Source organism: Macaca nemestrina, chromosome 18 (genome assembly GCF_043159975.1).
Source record: "Macaca nemestrina isolate mMacNem1 chromosome 18, mMacNem.hap1, whole genome shotgun sequence".
NCBI lineage: Eukaryota > Metazoa > Chordata > Mammalia > Primates > Cercopithecidae > Macaca > Macaca nemestrina.
In genome coordinates, this window is record NC_092142.1 from 82,688,573 (window position 1) to 82,706,498 (window position 17,926).

Below are 17,926 nucleotides of genomic sequence, written 5' to 3' on the forward strand. Positions count from 1 at the left end.
GTGGGGCAGTTTCCTTCATGCTGTTCTCATGGTAATGAGTCTCATAAGAACTGCTTGTTTTATAAGCATCTGGCATTCCCCTGCTTCCTCTCACTCTGTTCTGCCACCCTGTGAAGAAGATGCCTGCTTTTTCTTTGTCTTCTGCCATGATTGTAAGTTTCCTGAGGCCTCCCCAGCAATTCGGAACTGTGAGTCAATTAAACCCCTTTCCTTTATAAATTACCCAGTCTCAGGCAGTTCTTCATAGCAGCATGAGAATGGACTAATATACCATCTCACTGTGGCAAGACCAGGGATCCTGTTCTTCTAAGGGGACCCTCTTGGGAGAGGCATTTGGAGTCTTGTCTTACTGGTCCAGAAATTTCATAACATATGTATATCTAGTCCTTTGTGTTCAGATATGGACAGCAGCTGATGGGATTTGGCTGTGTCCCCACCCAGATCTCACCTTGAATCATAATAATCCCCAAGTGTCAAGGGTGGGGCCAGGTAGAGTAGTGGAATCAAGGGGGCAATTTTCCCCATACTGTTCTTATGGTAGTGAATAAGTCTCATGAGATTTGATAGTTATATAAATGGGGGTTTTCCTGCATGAGCTCTCTTGCCCACTGCCATGTAAGACATGACTTTGCTTCTCATTCTCCTTCTAAATGATTACGTGGGACTGTAAGTCAATTAAACCTCTTTCCTTTACAAATTAGCCAGTCTTGGGTATATCTTTATTAGTAGTGTGAGGATAGACTAATACAGAAACATTATTCATAATAGACAAGTGTGGAAACAACTCAAATGTCCATCAGCTAGTGAGTAAACAATGTGGTCTGTCCATACAATGGAGTATTATTTAGCCATCAAAAAGAATGAAGTACTAATACACACTGCAACATGTATAACCCTCAAAAACATTATGCTAAGTGAAAGAATCCAGACCCGAAAAATACCTACTGTATGACTCCATTTATATTAAATGTTCAAAATAGGCAAATCTATAGAGACAGAAAATTGATTAGTAGTTGCCAGGGGCTGGGAGTCGGTATGAAGAGTTAGTACAAATGGGCCCAAGGTTTCTTTTTGGGGGCGATGAAATGTTCTAAAAGCAGGTAGCGGTGATGGTTGCACAACTCTGTAAATTTACTAAAAATTAATTATTGCAAAAATAAAGAGTGGGAAAAAAAGTAGAATTGGAAAAAAATATTTTTAATCCTTGTATAATTTTGAGTTTAATGTGTTCATGGTTATTGTAAAGAAAATTAAAAATAGATAAATGTATTATTTTAATGTTAATTACCTAGAGAAATAATCACCACTTACAGTTTTATGTATGTCTTTCTGATTTTTCTTTAATCATATATAGATTTTTAAATTAGGATCACACTATGTTTTCAGTTATGTCTATTAATGACAAGATTTAAAGCACTTATATGTATATATATAGCTACTGAACAACAGAACCTGTCAAAAAAACTCAGTGTTTTTTAGCTAAGTGGAAATCCTGTTTGGACAAGGTTTTGCATGAAATAAAATCCCTGAAATTTAAATAGACAAAAAAAACCACACATAAAAATTGTAATCACAATAGGTTTGTTAAGCAATGCACACAGTAAATCAATATGCCAAGACACCGGGTTGCAGCAGAGAAACAGGTTTAATTATAGTGTTAATGGAAAGGGGTCATGATCCAGACCCCAAGAGAGGGTTCTTGGATCTTATACAAGAAAGAATTCAGGGATAGTCCACAGAGTAACGTGAAAGCAAGTTTATTAGGAAAGTAAAGGAATAAAAGAATGGCTACTCCATAGAGCAGCCCCAAGGGCTGCTGGTTGCCCATTTTTATGCTTTTTCTTGATGATATGCTAAACAAAGGATGGATTATTCATGCCTCCCCTTTTTAGACCATATAGGGTAACTTCCCGATGTTGCCATGGCATTTGCAAACTGTCATGGTGCTGGTTGGAGTGTAGCAATGAGGATGACCAGAGGTCACTCTCATTGCCATCTTGGTCTTGGTGGGTTTTAGCCGTCTTCTTTATTGCAACCTGTTTTATCAGCAAGGTCTTTATGACCTGTATCTTGTGCTGACCTCCCATCTCATCCTGTGGCTTAGAATGCCTTAACTGTCTGGGAATGCAGCCCAGTAGGTCTCATCCTCATTTTACCCAGTTCCTATTCAAGATGGAGTTGCTCTGGTTCAAACACGTTGACAACAGAGTCATAGAACAAGGAGATGGGAGGGAACCTCAAAGCCATCTCCCCAAGGAATTTGAGGTTCGGGTTTTTGAGGACTTTGGAGTGGGCAGAAGTATGGAGATCCCTGACTGGTAAGAGTGCAGATTGAAGTCATAGGAAGGGGCGAGGAAGCAGGTGTATTCTCATGCTGATCCTGTTCCTGTGTGGGAGACTTCCAACTGGTTGCTGGAATTCAAAGGAGGTGTGTCTGAAAAACATCTTAAGTGATCCTTAAACAAAAGCCTTATGATTCTAATGTTAGAGATCTCGTCTATAGGAACAATGGGGATGCAAATCAATTCTTAAACAGTCTTCTGGCCTTAATGTCAGAGATCCTATCTAGGGGAACAGTGGGGATGCAAATGGCAGGATCTAGTGCTACTGTAACTGAGGAGCTGGTTAACCACTCACTGCAGGAGAGCCCAGTTAACAAGATCCAGGCCTGCTACAAGAAAAGTGAATTTATTTTTGAAGTTAGCTTGGAAAGACACAAAGTGTCCTGCTTTAAGTGTGCTGCTTCATCTTTGGAGCAAAAAGCAGACATTTTTATAAAGTTAAAGGGGAAGTGAGCAAGGGCAGGAGGTCCCCCTGCTAGCCTGGTGTCTTATCTACTAAACAGTTGAGTTGACAGTTGAGTCAATGCCTTCCTGGGCAGAAATAAGTTGTAAAAGTGGCCAAGTGGGCGTGCTTTCAGTATGTCCTCCTGAGGCCACCCTGGAAGTGAGAGTTCCCTGGAGATGTGCTTTGATCTGCAAATTGACTGTCAATTCTGGAGGAAAGATCCCTGGGGCATATAGATGACCTTGCCTTGTAGGGAATGTCTGGTGAGGGGGAGTTTAGAGATTATTTTGCATTTCCAAAAGGGCTAGGTAGGAAGCAGGCCGAAAGGAGAAAGGAGAAGAGAAGAGAAAAAGGTAATTAAACCACCTCAGAAAAATCGAGGAACTTGGTTACAATACATGACCTATTGCAACAAGGAACTGGGCAGGGTGTAGGCTGATTAATGCTGAATTATAACTGTATTTGTACCCAGAACCTGGCATGCAATTCCTGTGGGGATGGTTTCAAAACCTGGCCCTGTTTCTCATTGCATCCACACCCACATCGTCAAAGCAATGCCAGGAGAAACGTGCGTGGCTCCTGCTTCTTGGAGGAGTCTTGGTTCAGTTCTACAGGCTTCCCACACAAAGAAAATACTGTTGGTCATGTAGGTAAGAAAAGCACAGGAGACTGTTTTTTACCCTTTCTACCAGTGTTTAGTACCAACCACAAGCACCAAAATACTCAAACTTTGAGCTCTGCGGCTCTGGCTCTTACGGACAGGGAAGTGCGTTACAATTGCCAGTCATTCCGTTCGCTTTATGGAATAGCCAGAAAGCTCCAGGAATGGGGATGCCCTACCATGGAGCCACAGCTCTCAAACAGGTGACATGCTTGTGACCGGAAAGGGGTCCCGATCCAGACTCCAAGAGAGAGTTCTTAGATCTCACACAAGAAAGAATTCAGGACAAGTCCATAAGCGAAAGTGTAGCAGGACAAGCTGCAGACAAAACCCCTCAGACACCAAGTTAAAGAAGGAAGCGATTTATTCGGCCAGGAGCATCAGCAAGAGCCAAGCTCCCCGAGTGAGCAATTCCTGTCCCTTTTAAGGGCTCACAACTCTAAGGGGGTCCACTGGAGAGGGTCGTGATCTATTGAGGAAGCAGGGGGTACACGACGGGGGGCTGCATGCACCGGTAATTAGATCGGAACAAAACAGGACAGGGATTTTCACAGTGCTTTTGTATACAATGTCTGTAATCTAAAGATAACATAACCGGCCGGGCGCGGTGGCTCAAGCCTGTAATCCCAGCACTTTGGGAGGCCGAGACGGGCGGATCATGAGGTCAGGAGATCGAGACCATCCTGGCTAACATGGTGAAACCCCGTCTCTACTAAAAATACAAGAAAATTAGCCGGGCGAGGTGGCGGGCGCCTGTAGTCCCAGCTACTCGGGAGGCTGAGGCAGGAGAATGGCGTGAACCCAGGGGATCGGAGCTTGCAGTGAGCCGAGATCGCGCCGCTGCACTCCAGCCTGGGGCACAGAGCAAGACTCCACGTCAAAAAAAATAAATAAATAAAATAAAATAAAATAAAGATAACATAACCAATTAGGTCAGGGGTCGATCTTTAACTACCAGGCCCACGGTGTGGCGCTGGGCTGTCTGCTTGTGGATTTCATTTCTGCCTTTTAGTTTTTACTTCTTCTATCTTTGGAGGTAGAAATTGGGCATAAGACAATATGAGGGGTGGTCTCCTCCCTTAAAAGCAAGTATATTAGGAAAGTAAAGGAATAAAAAAAAGGCTACCCCACAGACAGAGCAGCCCCAAGGGCTGTTGGTTGCCCACTTTTGTGGTTATTTCTTGATGATATGCTAAACAAGGGGTGGATTATTCATGCCTCCCCTTTTTAGATCATAGAGAGTAACTTCCTGATGTTGCCATGACATTTTTAAACTTTCATGGTGCTGGTGGGAGTGCAGTAGTGAGGGCCGCGAGAGGTCACCCTTGTCACCATGTTGGTTTGGTGGGTTTTGGCCGGCTTCTGTACTGCAACCTGTTTTATCAGAAAGGTCTTTATGACCTGTATCTTATGCCAACCTCCTATCTCATCCTGTGACTTAGAATGCCTTCACCGCCTGGAAAAGTAGCCCAGTAGATCTCAGCCTCATTTTACCCAGCCCCTATTCAAGATGGAGTTGCTCTGATTTAAATGCCTCTGATACGCTGATGTTAGAGTACCTTAGACATGTTCCTTAATCTGAGTTTCCAGTTTTCTCTTCTAGAAAATGAGAAAAAAACTAGAAAGTAGACCCCCATGTGCTCAAAGCAACAACCTGCCTGGTTGGCTTGGACTTTTCCTAGTCTGTATAACAGCAGGCACTCAATTCCTCTATGTAAATCTTCACCATTTATTAATTATATTACCCTGCGTCTCTTAGAAAATGCACAGTTCTGCCCTCACTACACCAAGATCACAAAAGGCTCAGTATAAATCATGAGCCAATCAGACCAACAGTAAGCCAGGCAGGCCTGGTGCAATGCCCAGGTGGCCAACTTGGCCATCTCATAGGCAGTTATCACTGCTCAACTTGAAGAAATACAAGGTTAATTGTTGGAGTTTGAAATCCGGCAGTAGAATCCATGTGGTCCTATCGTGGTCATATAATGTACTGAGTCTCTTACAAGCTGTCAGTGCTGAGTGGGAATGACAAAGCCAGAAACAAAGGCAAGCAGAGGTAGAATGCCAGGAAGACCATGGCAGGGTGCCAAGTCCATGAAGCAAAAGACTACCATCGTCTAAAAGGCATAGTCCTCTAGAGCAACAGAGCCAGTAACTCAGATCCAGAGGAAAGAAAATGGTAACCCTTTCCCCCTCAAGACTTGCCATTGTATCAGCAAGAGGGCTGTTTGCAAAATAAATAGCCCACCAACATCTGAAGGTTGGAGATCTCTCAGTCAAGAGTGACAGGCTGTCACTGAAAACGGGTTGGAAGGAAAACTGTCGTTCCTACTAAGCAATTTTAAATAGGCTTTGTTGCCAGATATCCTTGCTGCAAGTCCTCATTTCCTCATTTGGAAATGAGATTTGATATGATTGTATTAGGGGGTAAAATTAAAAATATCTCCTTACATCCCACTCACACTGCTGCATGATGGAATTGCCAACCTTGTAACCAAAAAAAATGTCTTTCTAATAAGAAGTCAGTGACACAAGCGAAAAGAGATTCCTGCAGCTAAGGTTTGCTCCTGGTATTTTCCCCATGATATCGCCCAACACAACGTACACTTTGTGGGTGGAGAAAAATGGGGGAAGACTTTTTAGCTTGTATACTTATTTCAGAACCTTAAATGAGATGCCTATTAAACTATCCATGTACACAAATAGGCTCAATATTAAGAAAAGAGGTAGTATGAGACTGAAAGACATGCTTAAGAGAAAGGAGGGAGCCATAAGTCAGGAATGGAGAAATGAAGAAAAATCTATACTGACTAAACTCAGGTTAGCTAGGAGGCAACATATGAGGAAGGCCCAAGTCTTACGCTCCTAGAAGCCAGGGCAGAGGCAGTAGGCTGGTAAGGACCACTGGCCATCTTGGGAACATGTGCTCCACTGGAAGCCATTTGGATGAAAAACAAGGATTCTTAGAACACTGGATATCCCAGAAACATAATGAATTAGCAGACCAAATGCCAGTGTGCAACTACTGGTTAAAAAGAAAAAGCCAATTACTTATAGCACTGAATATAGATCAGCAGAAACTCCTGGCATCAAAGAAACTCTGACCATAAAGACTTAGCGCATGTTTTTACCAAACACTTCACAGGGCCTTGTGGATCAATCATGCATTCAATTTTGTCCTACAAATTAAAATCAAGCCATGTTTAAAGCAGTCTCCTTAAATTGCTTGCCAAAGGGTACACATAGTACCACACTCCTGGTGTGACATGATCATTCTTATCATTCGTTTTTGGAACCTTCCTTTCGTGGATACACCACCCCTCACCTCGCTTCCCTGCTTCTGCCTGAACTGTGGCTTACCCGGATTATCACAACCAGATCCCCTGCAATTTTCAGCCTTGCCAACATCTGAACATGTCAAAGAAAACTGGGCAGGACAGAGTTTGAAGGTAAAGGCTCAATTCAAGGCTACAATAAAGGAGAGAGATTGAACTAACTCTGCTGAAACAAACAATGGGAGGGTTTTTAAGCCCTGGGATGAGCTAATGGAAAAGTACTGGAGGACATTTGTCGGAGGTTGGTCCACGTGATTAGGCATCTGTGTTTGCTAATGGGTGTTTATTGGAGTTAGGCTCCAACCCTTCCACAGAGACTGAGACACAGAGACGCTATTCCTCTCCATGATTACATTTCAAAGAGGTACCAGGTCCTTGAGAAAGGTGGTTCTGGGTTGCAAAACTAGCAACAGGTTGGGAGACTTATATCTCACAGGGACAGAGAAAGAATATACAATTGCAAGTTTCTAAAGTAAATGCTTCAAGAAAAGAGAAGTCAGGGCCTGTATTAGGCCATTCTCATACTACTATATAGCTACTACTCAAGACTGGGTAATTTATCATGGAAAGAGGTTTAATTGGCTCATAGTTCCACATGGCTGGGGAGGCTTCAGAAAACTTACAATCATGGTGGAAGGCAAACGAGAAGCAAGAACCTTCTTCACATGGCATCAGGAAAGAGAAGTGCTAGCAGGTGAAATGCCAGACACTTATAAAACCATCAGATCTCATGAAAACTCACTATCACGAGAATAGCATAGGGGAAACTACCTCCAGGATCCAATCATCTCCCTCTCTCAACATGTAGGGATTACAATTCTAGATGAGATTTGGGTGTAGACACAAAGCCAAACCATATCAGGGCTCTAGAGTCTGAAAGAAGCCCATCTAAAGTGTAGTCCAGCACAGGGGAAGGTTATGGCCCTCTTGGTCAAGGCTATCTATCCTTAAGAGGTAAGGAAGTTCTTCTAGCCCTGCCTCAAACCCAGGGTGAGCATTAGTATATGGTGATTCTCCTGGTGGCTGAGCCACAGGCTCCAACACTTTTCCCCACTCATGAGGCTCTGAACCACTACCCCACAGATGCCCATTTCCATAAGGTCCTGCTGCCAAGATTCCTCCTTTCTCTCCATCCTTATCCCTCCCCCTTCCCTGCCTGGCATGGTCTTGTAGCTGGAAGACAAGGCCTCAGCTTTGGGGTCTAGTTTCTGTTTCACGAACCTCCATCAGCACAGACCGTCCCCATGTGGAGCCCAGCCCCCTGCTGTTATCTCTGAAAAAGATCTACTCCACTCTAGGATCATTTTTGGCTACTGAGCTATTCCTCCTGCAGAAATAGTAAATGCTATTTTACCGTGCATGGCCAGTGATAACCAGCAAGCCTCGGGCATTGGTCCCAGCCCCCATCCTGCCTATTGTCCTACTACAGGGACAACTGTGACTATGCTAGCTGGAACTGATGATTCCTTGGGGACCCAGCCTGACTATGACACAGGCTGGGTGCCAAAGAATCACTAGTTCCAGCAAGCAAAATAGGAACAGGAAGCTAAGAATGTCAAATACATTTAGAATGACCTAGTCAAATGCCATTTCTCTCTTTTTTTTTTTTTTTTTTGAGACAGAGTCTTGCTTTGCTGCCCAGGCTGGAGTGCAGTGGCACAGTCTCAGCTCACTGCAACCTCCGCCTCTTGGGTTCAAGCGATTCTTCTGCCTCAGCCGCCAGAGTAGCTGGGATTATATGCACGTGCCACCATGCCCAGCTAATTTTCTATATTTTTAGTAGAGACGGGGTTTCATCATGTTGGCCAGGCCAGTCTCAAACTCCTGACCTCAAGTGGTCTGCCCGCTTCAGCCTCCCAGAGTGCTGGAATTACAGACCTGAGCCACCGCGCCTGATCTACCATTTATTTGTGGGAAAAAAAAAAAAAAAAAAAATCCACTTATATGAGTTCCCCAGAGTCATCAGATTCATAGAAACAAGAAGTGGAATGGTGGCTGCCAGGGGCCGGGGGAAGGGGAATGGGGAGTTGGTGTTTAATGGGTCAGAGTTTCAGTTTTGCATGGTGAGAAAGTTCTGGAGATAAATGGTGGTGATGTTCCTACAACAATTTGAATGTACTTAACACCACTGAACTGTACACTTCAAAATGGTTAAAAATTGTCAATTTTATGTTATGTATATTTCACCACAATTAAAATAATAGCTCATAAGAAAGAAGCTATAAATAGTAATAATAATAACCTGAAATTATGGTTTAGGGACTATAGTTTGCTTTCATGGTTAAAATGAGAGCCTGCAAGACTCAAGCTATGTAATAAAAATTCTGGTGGAGAAAGTGTAAGTTAATTCTTGCTCTAGAGAAGGAGGCCTGATACTCACAGTGTCCATTTGAGCCTGTCCTAAATCTCTCTAGACCTCAGCCTCACCATACCTACAATGAATGGGTCTCAGATCTTCTGCTCTGAACTTCCACCAAGCCTGGGCTTGCAATTTGGGTGTCTGTGGACCCCTCAGGTGTGTTTCTAAATGCAGGTATGTTTCTCTGGAGTCAGGGGCCATGACCTTCAGCAGATTCCCAATGGGAAACCCACCTCCCAACTATGTTGAAGACCTGAAAGCTGGAGTGGTTCTTCTCTCAGCAGTCCTTCCAGCTCCTAACATTATAGAGACAGAAGCCCCTACAAACTCAGCCAGACCCCCACACCTTTAGAGGTTGGGCTTCCTCTGATCCTTGAAATGGCTACCCTGAGAACATGGGCCCCGGGGCTTCCTCCAAAAGGGAGCTGCAAAGAGGGAGTCCCACTCTAGCTCCATTTCTAGGTGTTTTGCTCAAATTGATGCTTTTTCCCTATTGAAAGAGAAAATTCGTATTGGGCATGGTGGCTCATGCCTGTAATCCTAGCACTTTGGGAGGCAGGCAGATCACCTGAGGTCAGGAGTTTGAGACCAGCCTGGCCAACATGGCAAAACCCCGTCTCCACTAAAAATACAAAAATTAGCCAGGCGTGGTGCTGCATGCCTCTAATCCCAGCTACTCAGGAGGCTGAGGCAGGAGAATTCCTTAAACCCAGGAGGCAGAGGTTGAAGTGAGCTGAGATTGTGCCACTGCACTCCAGCATGGGAGACAGAATGAGAGACTCTGTCTCAAAAAAAAGAAAAAGAAAGAAGGGAAGGGAAGGGAAGGGGGAAGGAAAGGGAAGCGGGAAGGAAAGAGAAGGGGGAAGGAAAGCGAAGGGGGAAGGAAAGGGAAGGGGGAAGGAAAGGGAAGGGAGAGGAGGGGAGGGGAGGGGAGGGAAAGAAAAGAAAAGAAAAGAAAGAGAAAATTCGTAAAGGAGGGCCCCTGTCTTCACTGTGCCTTGGTTCGATTCTTGGTTATGAGTGGTTCCATGGTGGTGGAGGCTGCTGATGGAAAGGGGAACAGAGGGGTGAGGGATTTTTGCTGAAAATCTAGAGATTACTTAGAAGCCCCCATATTTCCTGGGCCCCTGAAATGATTGGATCCAAATGGGCTTGTGAGGAATTTTGAAATTTTGAATTTCACCTGAATTTTGGATGTGATTTTTCTCTATCGTGTGCACAGAGGCTGAGAGAGGCTCTTTCCCTTAGGATTTTGTGAATCTTGTCTTTAACTCATTGCCCAAAGTAATGAACTCATTTTACTGACTTCGGAAAAAGACATCACCAGCCTGGCCTGGGAATAACACATGGGAAACTGAAGACAGTAGTATAATTAAGTTCACAAAAGGCCAATTCTTACGGCCATATTTCAAATGCTCACAACGCCTTCTCATCCATTCTACCAAATGACTTGGCTTCACAATATATTCAGAGTGAAAAAACATAATGGATTCTTCTGAGATACTCAATTAGTTCAACAAAAAGAAAAAAATAATTTTTCAATAAAGAAATTTAGCTAAATGACTAAAGCTGACAGTGAAAAACCAACTTCAAAGTAATTATGCATTTCTTTTGAGTTTGCGCTCTAACAAAAGTTGATGATATGCCACCATTAGAAATAGCCATCCTTCAAATGATTAATTGCATTTGTGTTGGTATTTTAGCAGACATTTATTTGAATGTTTACTCTGTAACTGTCTTCGGGTGTTGATATATTTAAATTTCCACCAGCCCTGCTGAAAAGTATCAGCTTGCGCTTCTTCATGACTCACTGCTCAACTTCCTTTAAGCTGGTTTTTTCACCATTAATGGAAACCTCTTCCAAAAATGTCACCAGTAACATTCTCCTTGCAAAATCCCATTACTTCTCTTTACTTCTTATCCTTGTGGGGGTCATGACACACTTAATTATGGGTCACTGACTCCCAGTTCTCTCCTGTAAAAGTAGCATCTGCTCTTTAAACTTTGAGGTCTCTCAGGATTCCGTATTCCACCCCTCTGGCATTCTGAACTTTCACCTTGGGTAACCACTTTGATAGAGAAGTTTCAAAGGCATCTATGAGTTGATGACTTCCCAACCCCTGGCTCAGCCTGGGCACTTCCGCCAAGCTGCACACATCTGCACAGGTGCATTGAATTCGACGGGCCATTAGCACAGTCAAGGCTGAACTGCTGGTCTTCCCACTTCCCACTGCACTCTGCTCTTCTTCGGGCAGGCTCGTCTGAGTGCTTGATCACCTAGACAAGACACTGCTTTCCTGCTCCAGCTGCACGCGTCATGCCTCTCTTCATCCGTGGCTGGTCCGCCTGCCTGCAGTGTCTCACATTTCCTATCAATACAATTGTGTGCTTTCTGAAAATAAGTCAGGTCCGATTGTTCCTGGATCACTGCCTTCCTGGAAAGGCTCTGCACTCTGTAGAATCAGTACAGGCCCCTCGTGATGCTACTCAAGGCCCTCCAGGAGCCCATGCCACCATCAGTGCCCTCAGCTCTGGGGGAGCAGCTCCACCACGGCACCCCACGACTTTGCATGTAGAGCCACACGGGGAGGGTGTGACCTGCAGCTGCGCCGAGTCTTGGCAGAACACCCTGCAGTCCCCCAGCCAGTTTCTCGTTGCCTTCCAGGTTCTATGAGGTGCAGGGGCTTTCTGCCTGCCCCTCTCAGGACACAGCTGCTGCTATAAAACTGCTGAGAAGCAGCTTGGAGTTGGCTCTGCTGCAACATCCCTTCTTTCTGTTGCAGTTGTCCAGTCCCTTTTATTTTGCCATGACCTGCACCAAGGCCACAATGCCCATGCCTCCTTTTACTGTCTAAGTAATAAACTGTCTGCATCTAAAGAGGTCTCCCTGTTTCTTCGCTAGGACTTGCCTGTGTCCTGTATGCCAACTTCAAATACTCTCTACCCTTCTAACCCCCAAGTAACTCGATTGCCTAACTGCAAACTTAATGTCATTTCCAAACATAAATATAGTACAAGATAAAGTAAAATTATACTTGGAAGTCTGGCTAAGTGAAAATAAGGATTAGAAAAAGGAAACCAAGCCATAGGTTAGGTTAGTACTGTATCATATTACTTTTTAAAACTGATAAGAACAGATCTACACTTGGTCTTAGCCAAACGCCAAGAAACGATTGTACTACTGAATAAAATTATGGTGCTGTCATTTTAGAGGTGCTTCAAATTCTTTTGGGAATCAGGCAAATCTGTATACTTAAAATGTGTGACCTATGAATTTGGCTCTAACCTTTCTTGCAGAAAATTAGAAATTACTAACCAATGGTTTGTCCCAAGAGCAAACCTCTAATGCACAAATGATTGAAAATGAATTCAGAGAAAACTTAAATAAAGGCAATCTGAGTTTTATTAACATTAAACGCCCTTTCTTTAAGTGAAAGGCATTATTAGGGCCAAGTGCAATGGCTCATACCTGTAATCCCAACACTTTGGGAGGCCAAGGCAGGTGGATCTCCTGAGGTCAGGCATTCGAGACCAGCCTGGCCAACATGGTGAAACCCCATCTCTACTAAAAGTACAAAAATTAGCCAGGCATGGTGGTGCACACGTGTTACCCCAGCTACTTGGGTGGCTGAGGCATGAGAATCGCTTGAACCCAGGAGGCAGAGGTTACAGTGAGCTGAAACCGCACCACTGCACTCCAGCCTGGGCGATAGAGCAAGACTCTGTCTCAAAAAAAAAAAAGAAAAGAAAAGAAAAGAAAAGAAAGACATTATTAGATTGGTGATTATGAGGGCCATTATCTTAAAATAGTATTTCCTAAAATGCAAAACATTTCAGGAAGTAGCTGAAATATTAGGAAAAAAACAAGGCTTTAAAAATAAGGCCCAAAGGTTGAATAATGATTGCTTCTGTGCCCCTGTAGCCAGCTGCTGATCTCATTTCTCATCACTAACCCACCTTCCTAAATCTGTCCTGTCCAGCAGGGTCAGCCATCCCAGCCCCCAGTGGCACCATCGGCCATCTGAGACTCTTTTTCAGCCCCAGAAGAAAATCTCTCAGATTAAATCTTTCCCTCTTTAGTCAACTCCCTAGTTAGAGGAGAGCTACAGCAGGGAAACCGTGCTCATCTCTCATGGAGACTCCATCCTCCCCCTACCACCAACATGTGTGAATACCTGGCTACTTATGTAAAAGATTTAATTTGGTAAATGAGGAAAAGTCATATTTATCTCCATTCTTTGAATAGATTTCAGTGTGTGAGAATGACTTTTTAGTGTGTCAGAAGCTTGGTATTCTAAGGGTAAAGTATTAAGCCTAAAGAACTTCAATCAACAGTCTTAAGGCCAGGCGCGGTGGCTCACGCCTGTAATCCCAGCACTTTGGGAGGCCGAGGCAGGCAGATTATGAGGTCAGGAGTTTGAGACCAGCCTGGCCAACATAGCGAAACCCCATCTCTACTAAAAATACAAAAAATTAGCCAGGCGTGATGGTGGGCACCTGTAGTCCCACCTACTCAGGAGGCTAAGGCAGGGGAATCGCCTGAACCCAGGAGGCGGAGGTTGCAGTGAGTTGAGATTGCACCATTGTACTCCAGCCCGGGTGACAGGGTGAGACTCCATCTCAAAAAAAAAAAAAAAAAAAAGTCTTATATATGATAAATGGGTTTGTAAACCACTAAACTTTGTACCAAAAAAAATCTGTTATTGTTAATCTTGTTTGCAACTATTAATAATAACTGAGAAATGGGCTGGGCATGGTGACTTACGCCTGTGATCACAACATTTTGGGTGTCTGAGGCAGGAGGATTGCTTGAGGCCAGGAGTTTGAAATCAGCCTGGGCAACATAGTGAGACTCCCGTTTCTACAAAAAATACAAAAAGTATCCTCTGAGATGCAAACGCTAAGCCGGGTGTGGTGGCGTGCGCCTGTGGTCCCAGTTACTTGGGATACTGAGGTGGTAGAATTGCTTGAGCCCAGGAGGTTGTGGCTGCAGTGAGCCTTGATCACACCACTGCATTCCAGTCTGGGTGATAGAGTGAGACCCTGTCTCAAAAAATAAGATAAGTGCAAGATAAGTTTACAATGTAAAAAGTACTATGGTAAATTGCTCTCGCATATACCAGTTGCATACCAACATCTTCCCTTTTTCCCACAGGCAACCCTCCTGCTACGGGCACTGGGACTTTGCTGATAACCCTGGAGGACGTGAACGACAATGCCCCCTTCATTTACCCCACGGTAGCTGAAGTCTGTGATGATGCCAAAAACCTCAGTGTAGTCATTTTGGGAGCATCAGATAAGGATCTTCACCCGAATACAGATCCTTTCAAATTTGAAATCCACAAACAAGCTGTTCCTGATAAAGTCTGGAAGATCTCCAAGATCAACAGTAAGTCTAGCTAAAGCATTTCTCCCTGTTCTTCCAGCTTTCAGTTTAGTTTCTCTTCCCAAAATGCTCTTTCTGTACTATTCTCTCATGTATTCTCATTTGGTTCATTTTAAGTTATTGGCTTATTATAAATACTGACAATTTTCCCACCAACAAACAAATGCAATTTATCTGTTTCAAACATAGACGTTTTCTCTTCTGCTTCCTCTCTGATGTTTTCTGTACTGTACACCCTGTGTTGTATATCCTAACCTGTCTGCTACATACTGTAACTCCAATATTCTCTCTTTAAAATTTTAATATATTTAGGGGGCACAACTGCAGGTTTCTTATATACATACGTTGATTGCATAGTGGTGAAATCTAGGCTTTAAGTGTCCCCATCACCCAACAGTGAACTTTCTCTTAACTAATCTGTAGTTTCTGCCATCCCAGAGTTCCCAGCAACAAGACTGTGATTCTTTGTTCTTCCTCTTTCTCTTTTAATTAAACTCCACAGATTCTTTCTTTGTAACTAGCTTACGAAGAATATTGGCCAACCTGCCCAGTCTCAGCAGTCTCTGCTTCTCCCCAGCTATCTCTTGGCTCAGCTGTCTCTCCAATCTCAGAGACAGAGAACTGTGTTAACATTAACTTTCACCAGCGCATTGGAGAGACTTTTCATGGTATACTTGCCATCATAAAAGACTAAAGGAAAGAGAAGCACTAGGATAAGAATCTTTATAGTCTTCAACCTCCAACCTTCCATAGTATGCTGCAGACTGCCTCAAACTTGACTTGGTCTAATGATGACCTTGGCTTTTCTTTCAAATCCTTGGCCATCATTGACTTTGATGTCTTCTTCCATGCATCTTCTTTCTCCTTTATGAAACTTGCAAGCAATGTCTCCTTCCACCAGTCCTTCCACATAGGCAGGTGGAATTCAAAACTTAACCCAGCTTCTATCACTTGCCTTATCAAGACTGAAACACCAATGTATTAATATGGAGTATCTCTATATCCACAATCTCACCCACCTTCTTCCCCAAATGTAAACTAACTACTAAGTTCACCTTGTCTTCCAATAAAGTAAAAGAAAAAACAAACAAAAAAAGGCATTAGATACTGTGTCTTCAATAATATACTTATCCTGCTGTTGACCCAGTCAGGGTTCCCACTTCTTATATAGGTGGTAGAAGTTTTGAGGGAGACAGAGAATTACCCATTTCATTAGATTTTGCCTAATGTACAATTGTGCATAACATTTTCTATTTAAAAATCTCATATCTATTGTTATAGCCCTATCTCATATCTTATTTTATTAGTGCCTTTTGCTTGTTATTGATTCTATTTGCCTCTTTGTCTATTTTATTGCTTTTTGAAGAATGAATTCTGTTACACTGATTATTTTTAATTAAAACAGCCCTTCTCTTGTTTGAGGGGTTAGTGTTTTATTTGCTAGTTTTTATGGCTGTGGCCAATTTGAATAAACATCTCCAAATCTTTCCAATCGGAACTTTCTCATTCAAGAGTTTCTTTTGGTGGGGGGTGGTGGAGGGGGGCGAACATCAGGATAAATAGTCAATGCATGCTGGGCTTAATACCTAGGTGATGGGTTGATAGGTGCAGCAAACCACCATGGCACACGTTTACCTACTTAACAAACCTGCACATCCTGTACATGTACCCCGGAACTTAAATTTAAAAAAAAGAGAGAGAGAGTTTCTCCTCTGCTCAAGGAAGATGGGAAAATGCCGTTTGATTTAATCTGCCATCTCACTAAGTGACCATCACATTAGTCATTGCTGCTGCTGTCACCTTCTAGTAATGATCATGCTTCATCTATTTTTATTTTCCTGTCATTACACTCTTGTTTTTTTCTCCTCGTTTTACCTAATGGAAAAAAAATGCCTTCTAAATGATTTTGTTGTCTCACACTTTTTTTTCTGAATATTTAGCCCTGTTTATTCCCAGAAAGGGGTACTTAAAAATATGTATGCCCCTAATCATGTCAGTGACTTTATCCCAAGGTTAAAGAATAGGCCAGCTGGTACAGCCACTGCCAAGTGTCTCCCAAGGGCCTGGGTGATCGTGGCTATCGCCAACGCATATGACGTTAGGGAAGTGGAGGGGAAGCTTAAAGATCCAGTGTCTATGTTGCGGGTTCCCACCCAAATCTAGAGCTGTGGACTGAGGGTTGATTAAAAACCAAAAACAAGGCTGAACACAGTGGCTCATGCCTGTAATCCCAGCATTTTGGGAGGCTGAGGCAGGCAGATCACCTGAGATCAGGAGTTTGAGACCAGCCTGGCCAATATGGTGAAACCCCATCACTACTAAAAATACAAAACTTAGCGGGGCGTGGTAGTGTGTGCCTATAATTCCAGTTACTCAGGAGGCTGAGGCAGGAGAATCGTTTGAACTCAGGAAGTGGAGGTTGCAGTGAGCTGAGATCACACCACTGCACTGCAGGCTGGGCAACAGAGTGAGACCCTGTCTCAAAAAAAAAAAAAAAAAACTGAAGACAAAAAACGTAGGCTATAGAACCTATCTCCATGATAACACATCAGGGTCCTGCCCACATTGAGAGCAGGTGGATTTTCACCTCAGCTTTCTAGATGTGGAACGCAGTCTTTGTCAAGATGGCTTTTTCATGTAATAAATTTGCAGGGAGGAGTTCTTGGTAATCAATCATCTTCATGAAAGGAGCTTTCCTTGAAATTGATTATGATGGCGCTGAGGCAGCGAACTCTGGTGATGGAAGCACTCTGTCTCTGTGCTGTTCATTACAAGAGCCACCAGCCATGTGTGGCTTCTGGGCACTTGGAATGTGGCAGGTGCCACTGAGGATCTGAACTGGTATTTTCACTTGACGTTAATAAATTTAAATTTAAGCATTCCCACGATTGTAAATGAAAATGCAGCACCTGTTTGGTGTGATTTTAGTCACCAAAACCTCACTCTTTTATTGGAAAAAGTCTCATCCACTCTCACCGGGACCCTCCTTGCCTTTACAGATACTCACGCCCTGGTAAGCCTTCTTCAAAATCTGAACAAAGCAAACTACAACCTGCCCATCATGGTGACAGATTCAGGGAAACCACCCATGACGAACATCACAGATCTCAGGGTACAAGTGTGCTCCTGCAGGAATTCCAAAGTGGACTGCAACGCGGCAGGGGCCCTGCGCTTCAGCCTGCCCTCACTCCTGCTCCTCAGCCTCTTCAGCTTAGCTTGTAAGTTGGCATAACTCCAGTGCATGCACAAGTAGGAAATTGTAACTTCATGGGGTTCATGAAGCCGGCATTTTTCCATATACCTTTCCAAGAAAATGTATCCCAGAAGAATCATTCATCTTTAGTGTATGTCTGTATGACAGAACATGTTATATGTAGAAGTGCTCCCACTAATGTTTA

General features: G+C 43.5%; 1 protein-coding gene across 2 annotated transcripts in view; it reads left to right on the forward strand.

Moving 5' to 3' along the window:
• Positions 1-17,926, forward strand: part of LOC105496758 (cadherin 13) — a 1,175,273-nt gene that overhangs the window by 1,139,971 nt on the left and 17,376 nt on the right. For both annotated transcript variants that reach the window (XM_071085018.1, XM_071085017.1), the window contains 2 exons: positions 14,298-14,531; positions 17,528-17,746. In XM_071085018.1, coding sequence (XP_070941119.1) covers positions 14,298-14,531; positions 17,528-17,746 — 453 coding nt within the window. The remainder of the gene's footprint in view (positions 1-14,297; positions 14,532-17,527; positions 17,747-17,926) is intronic.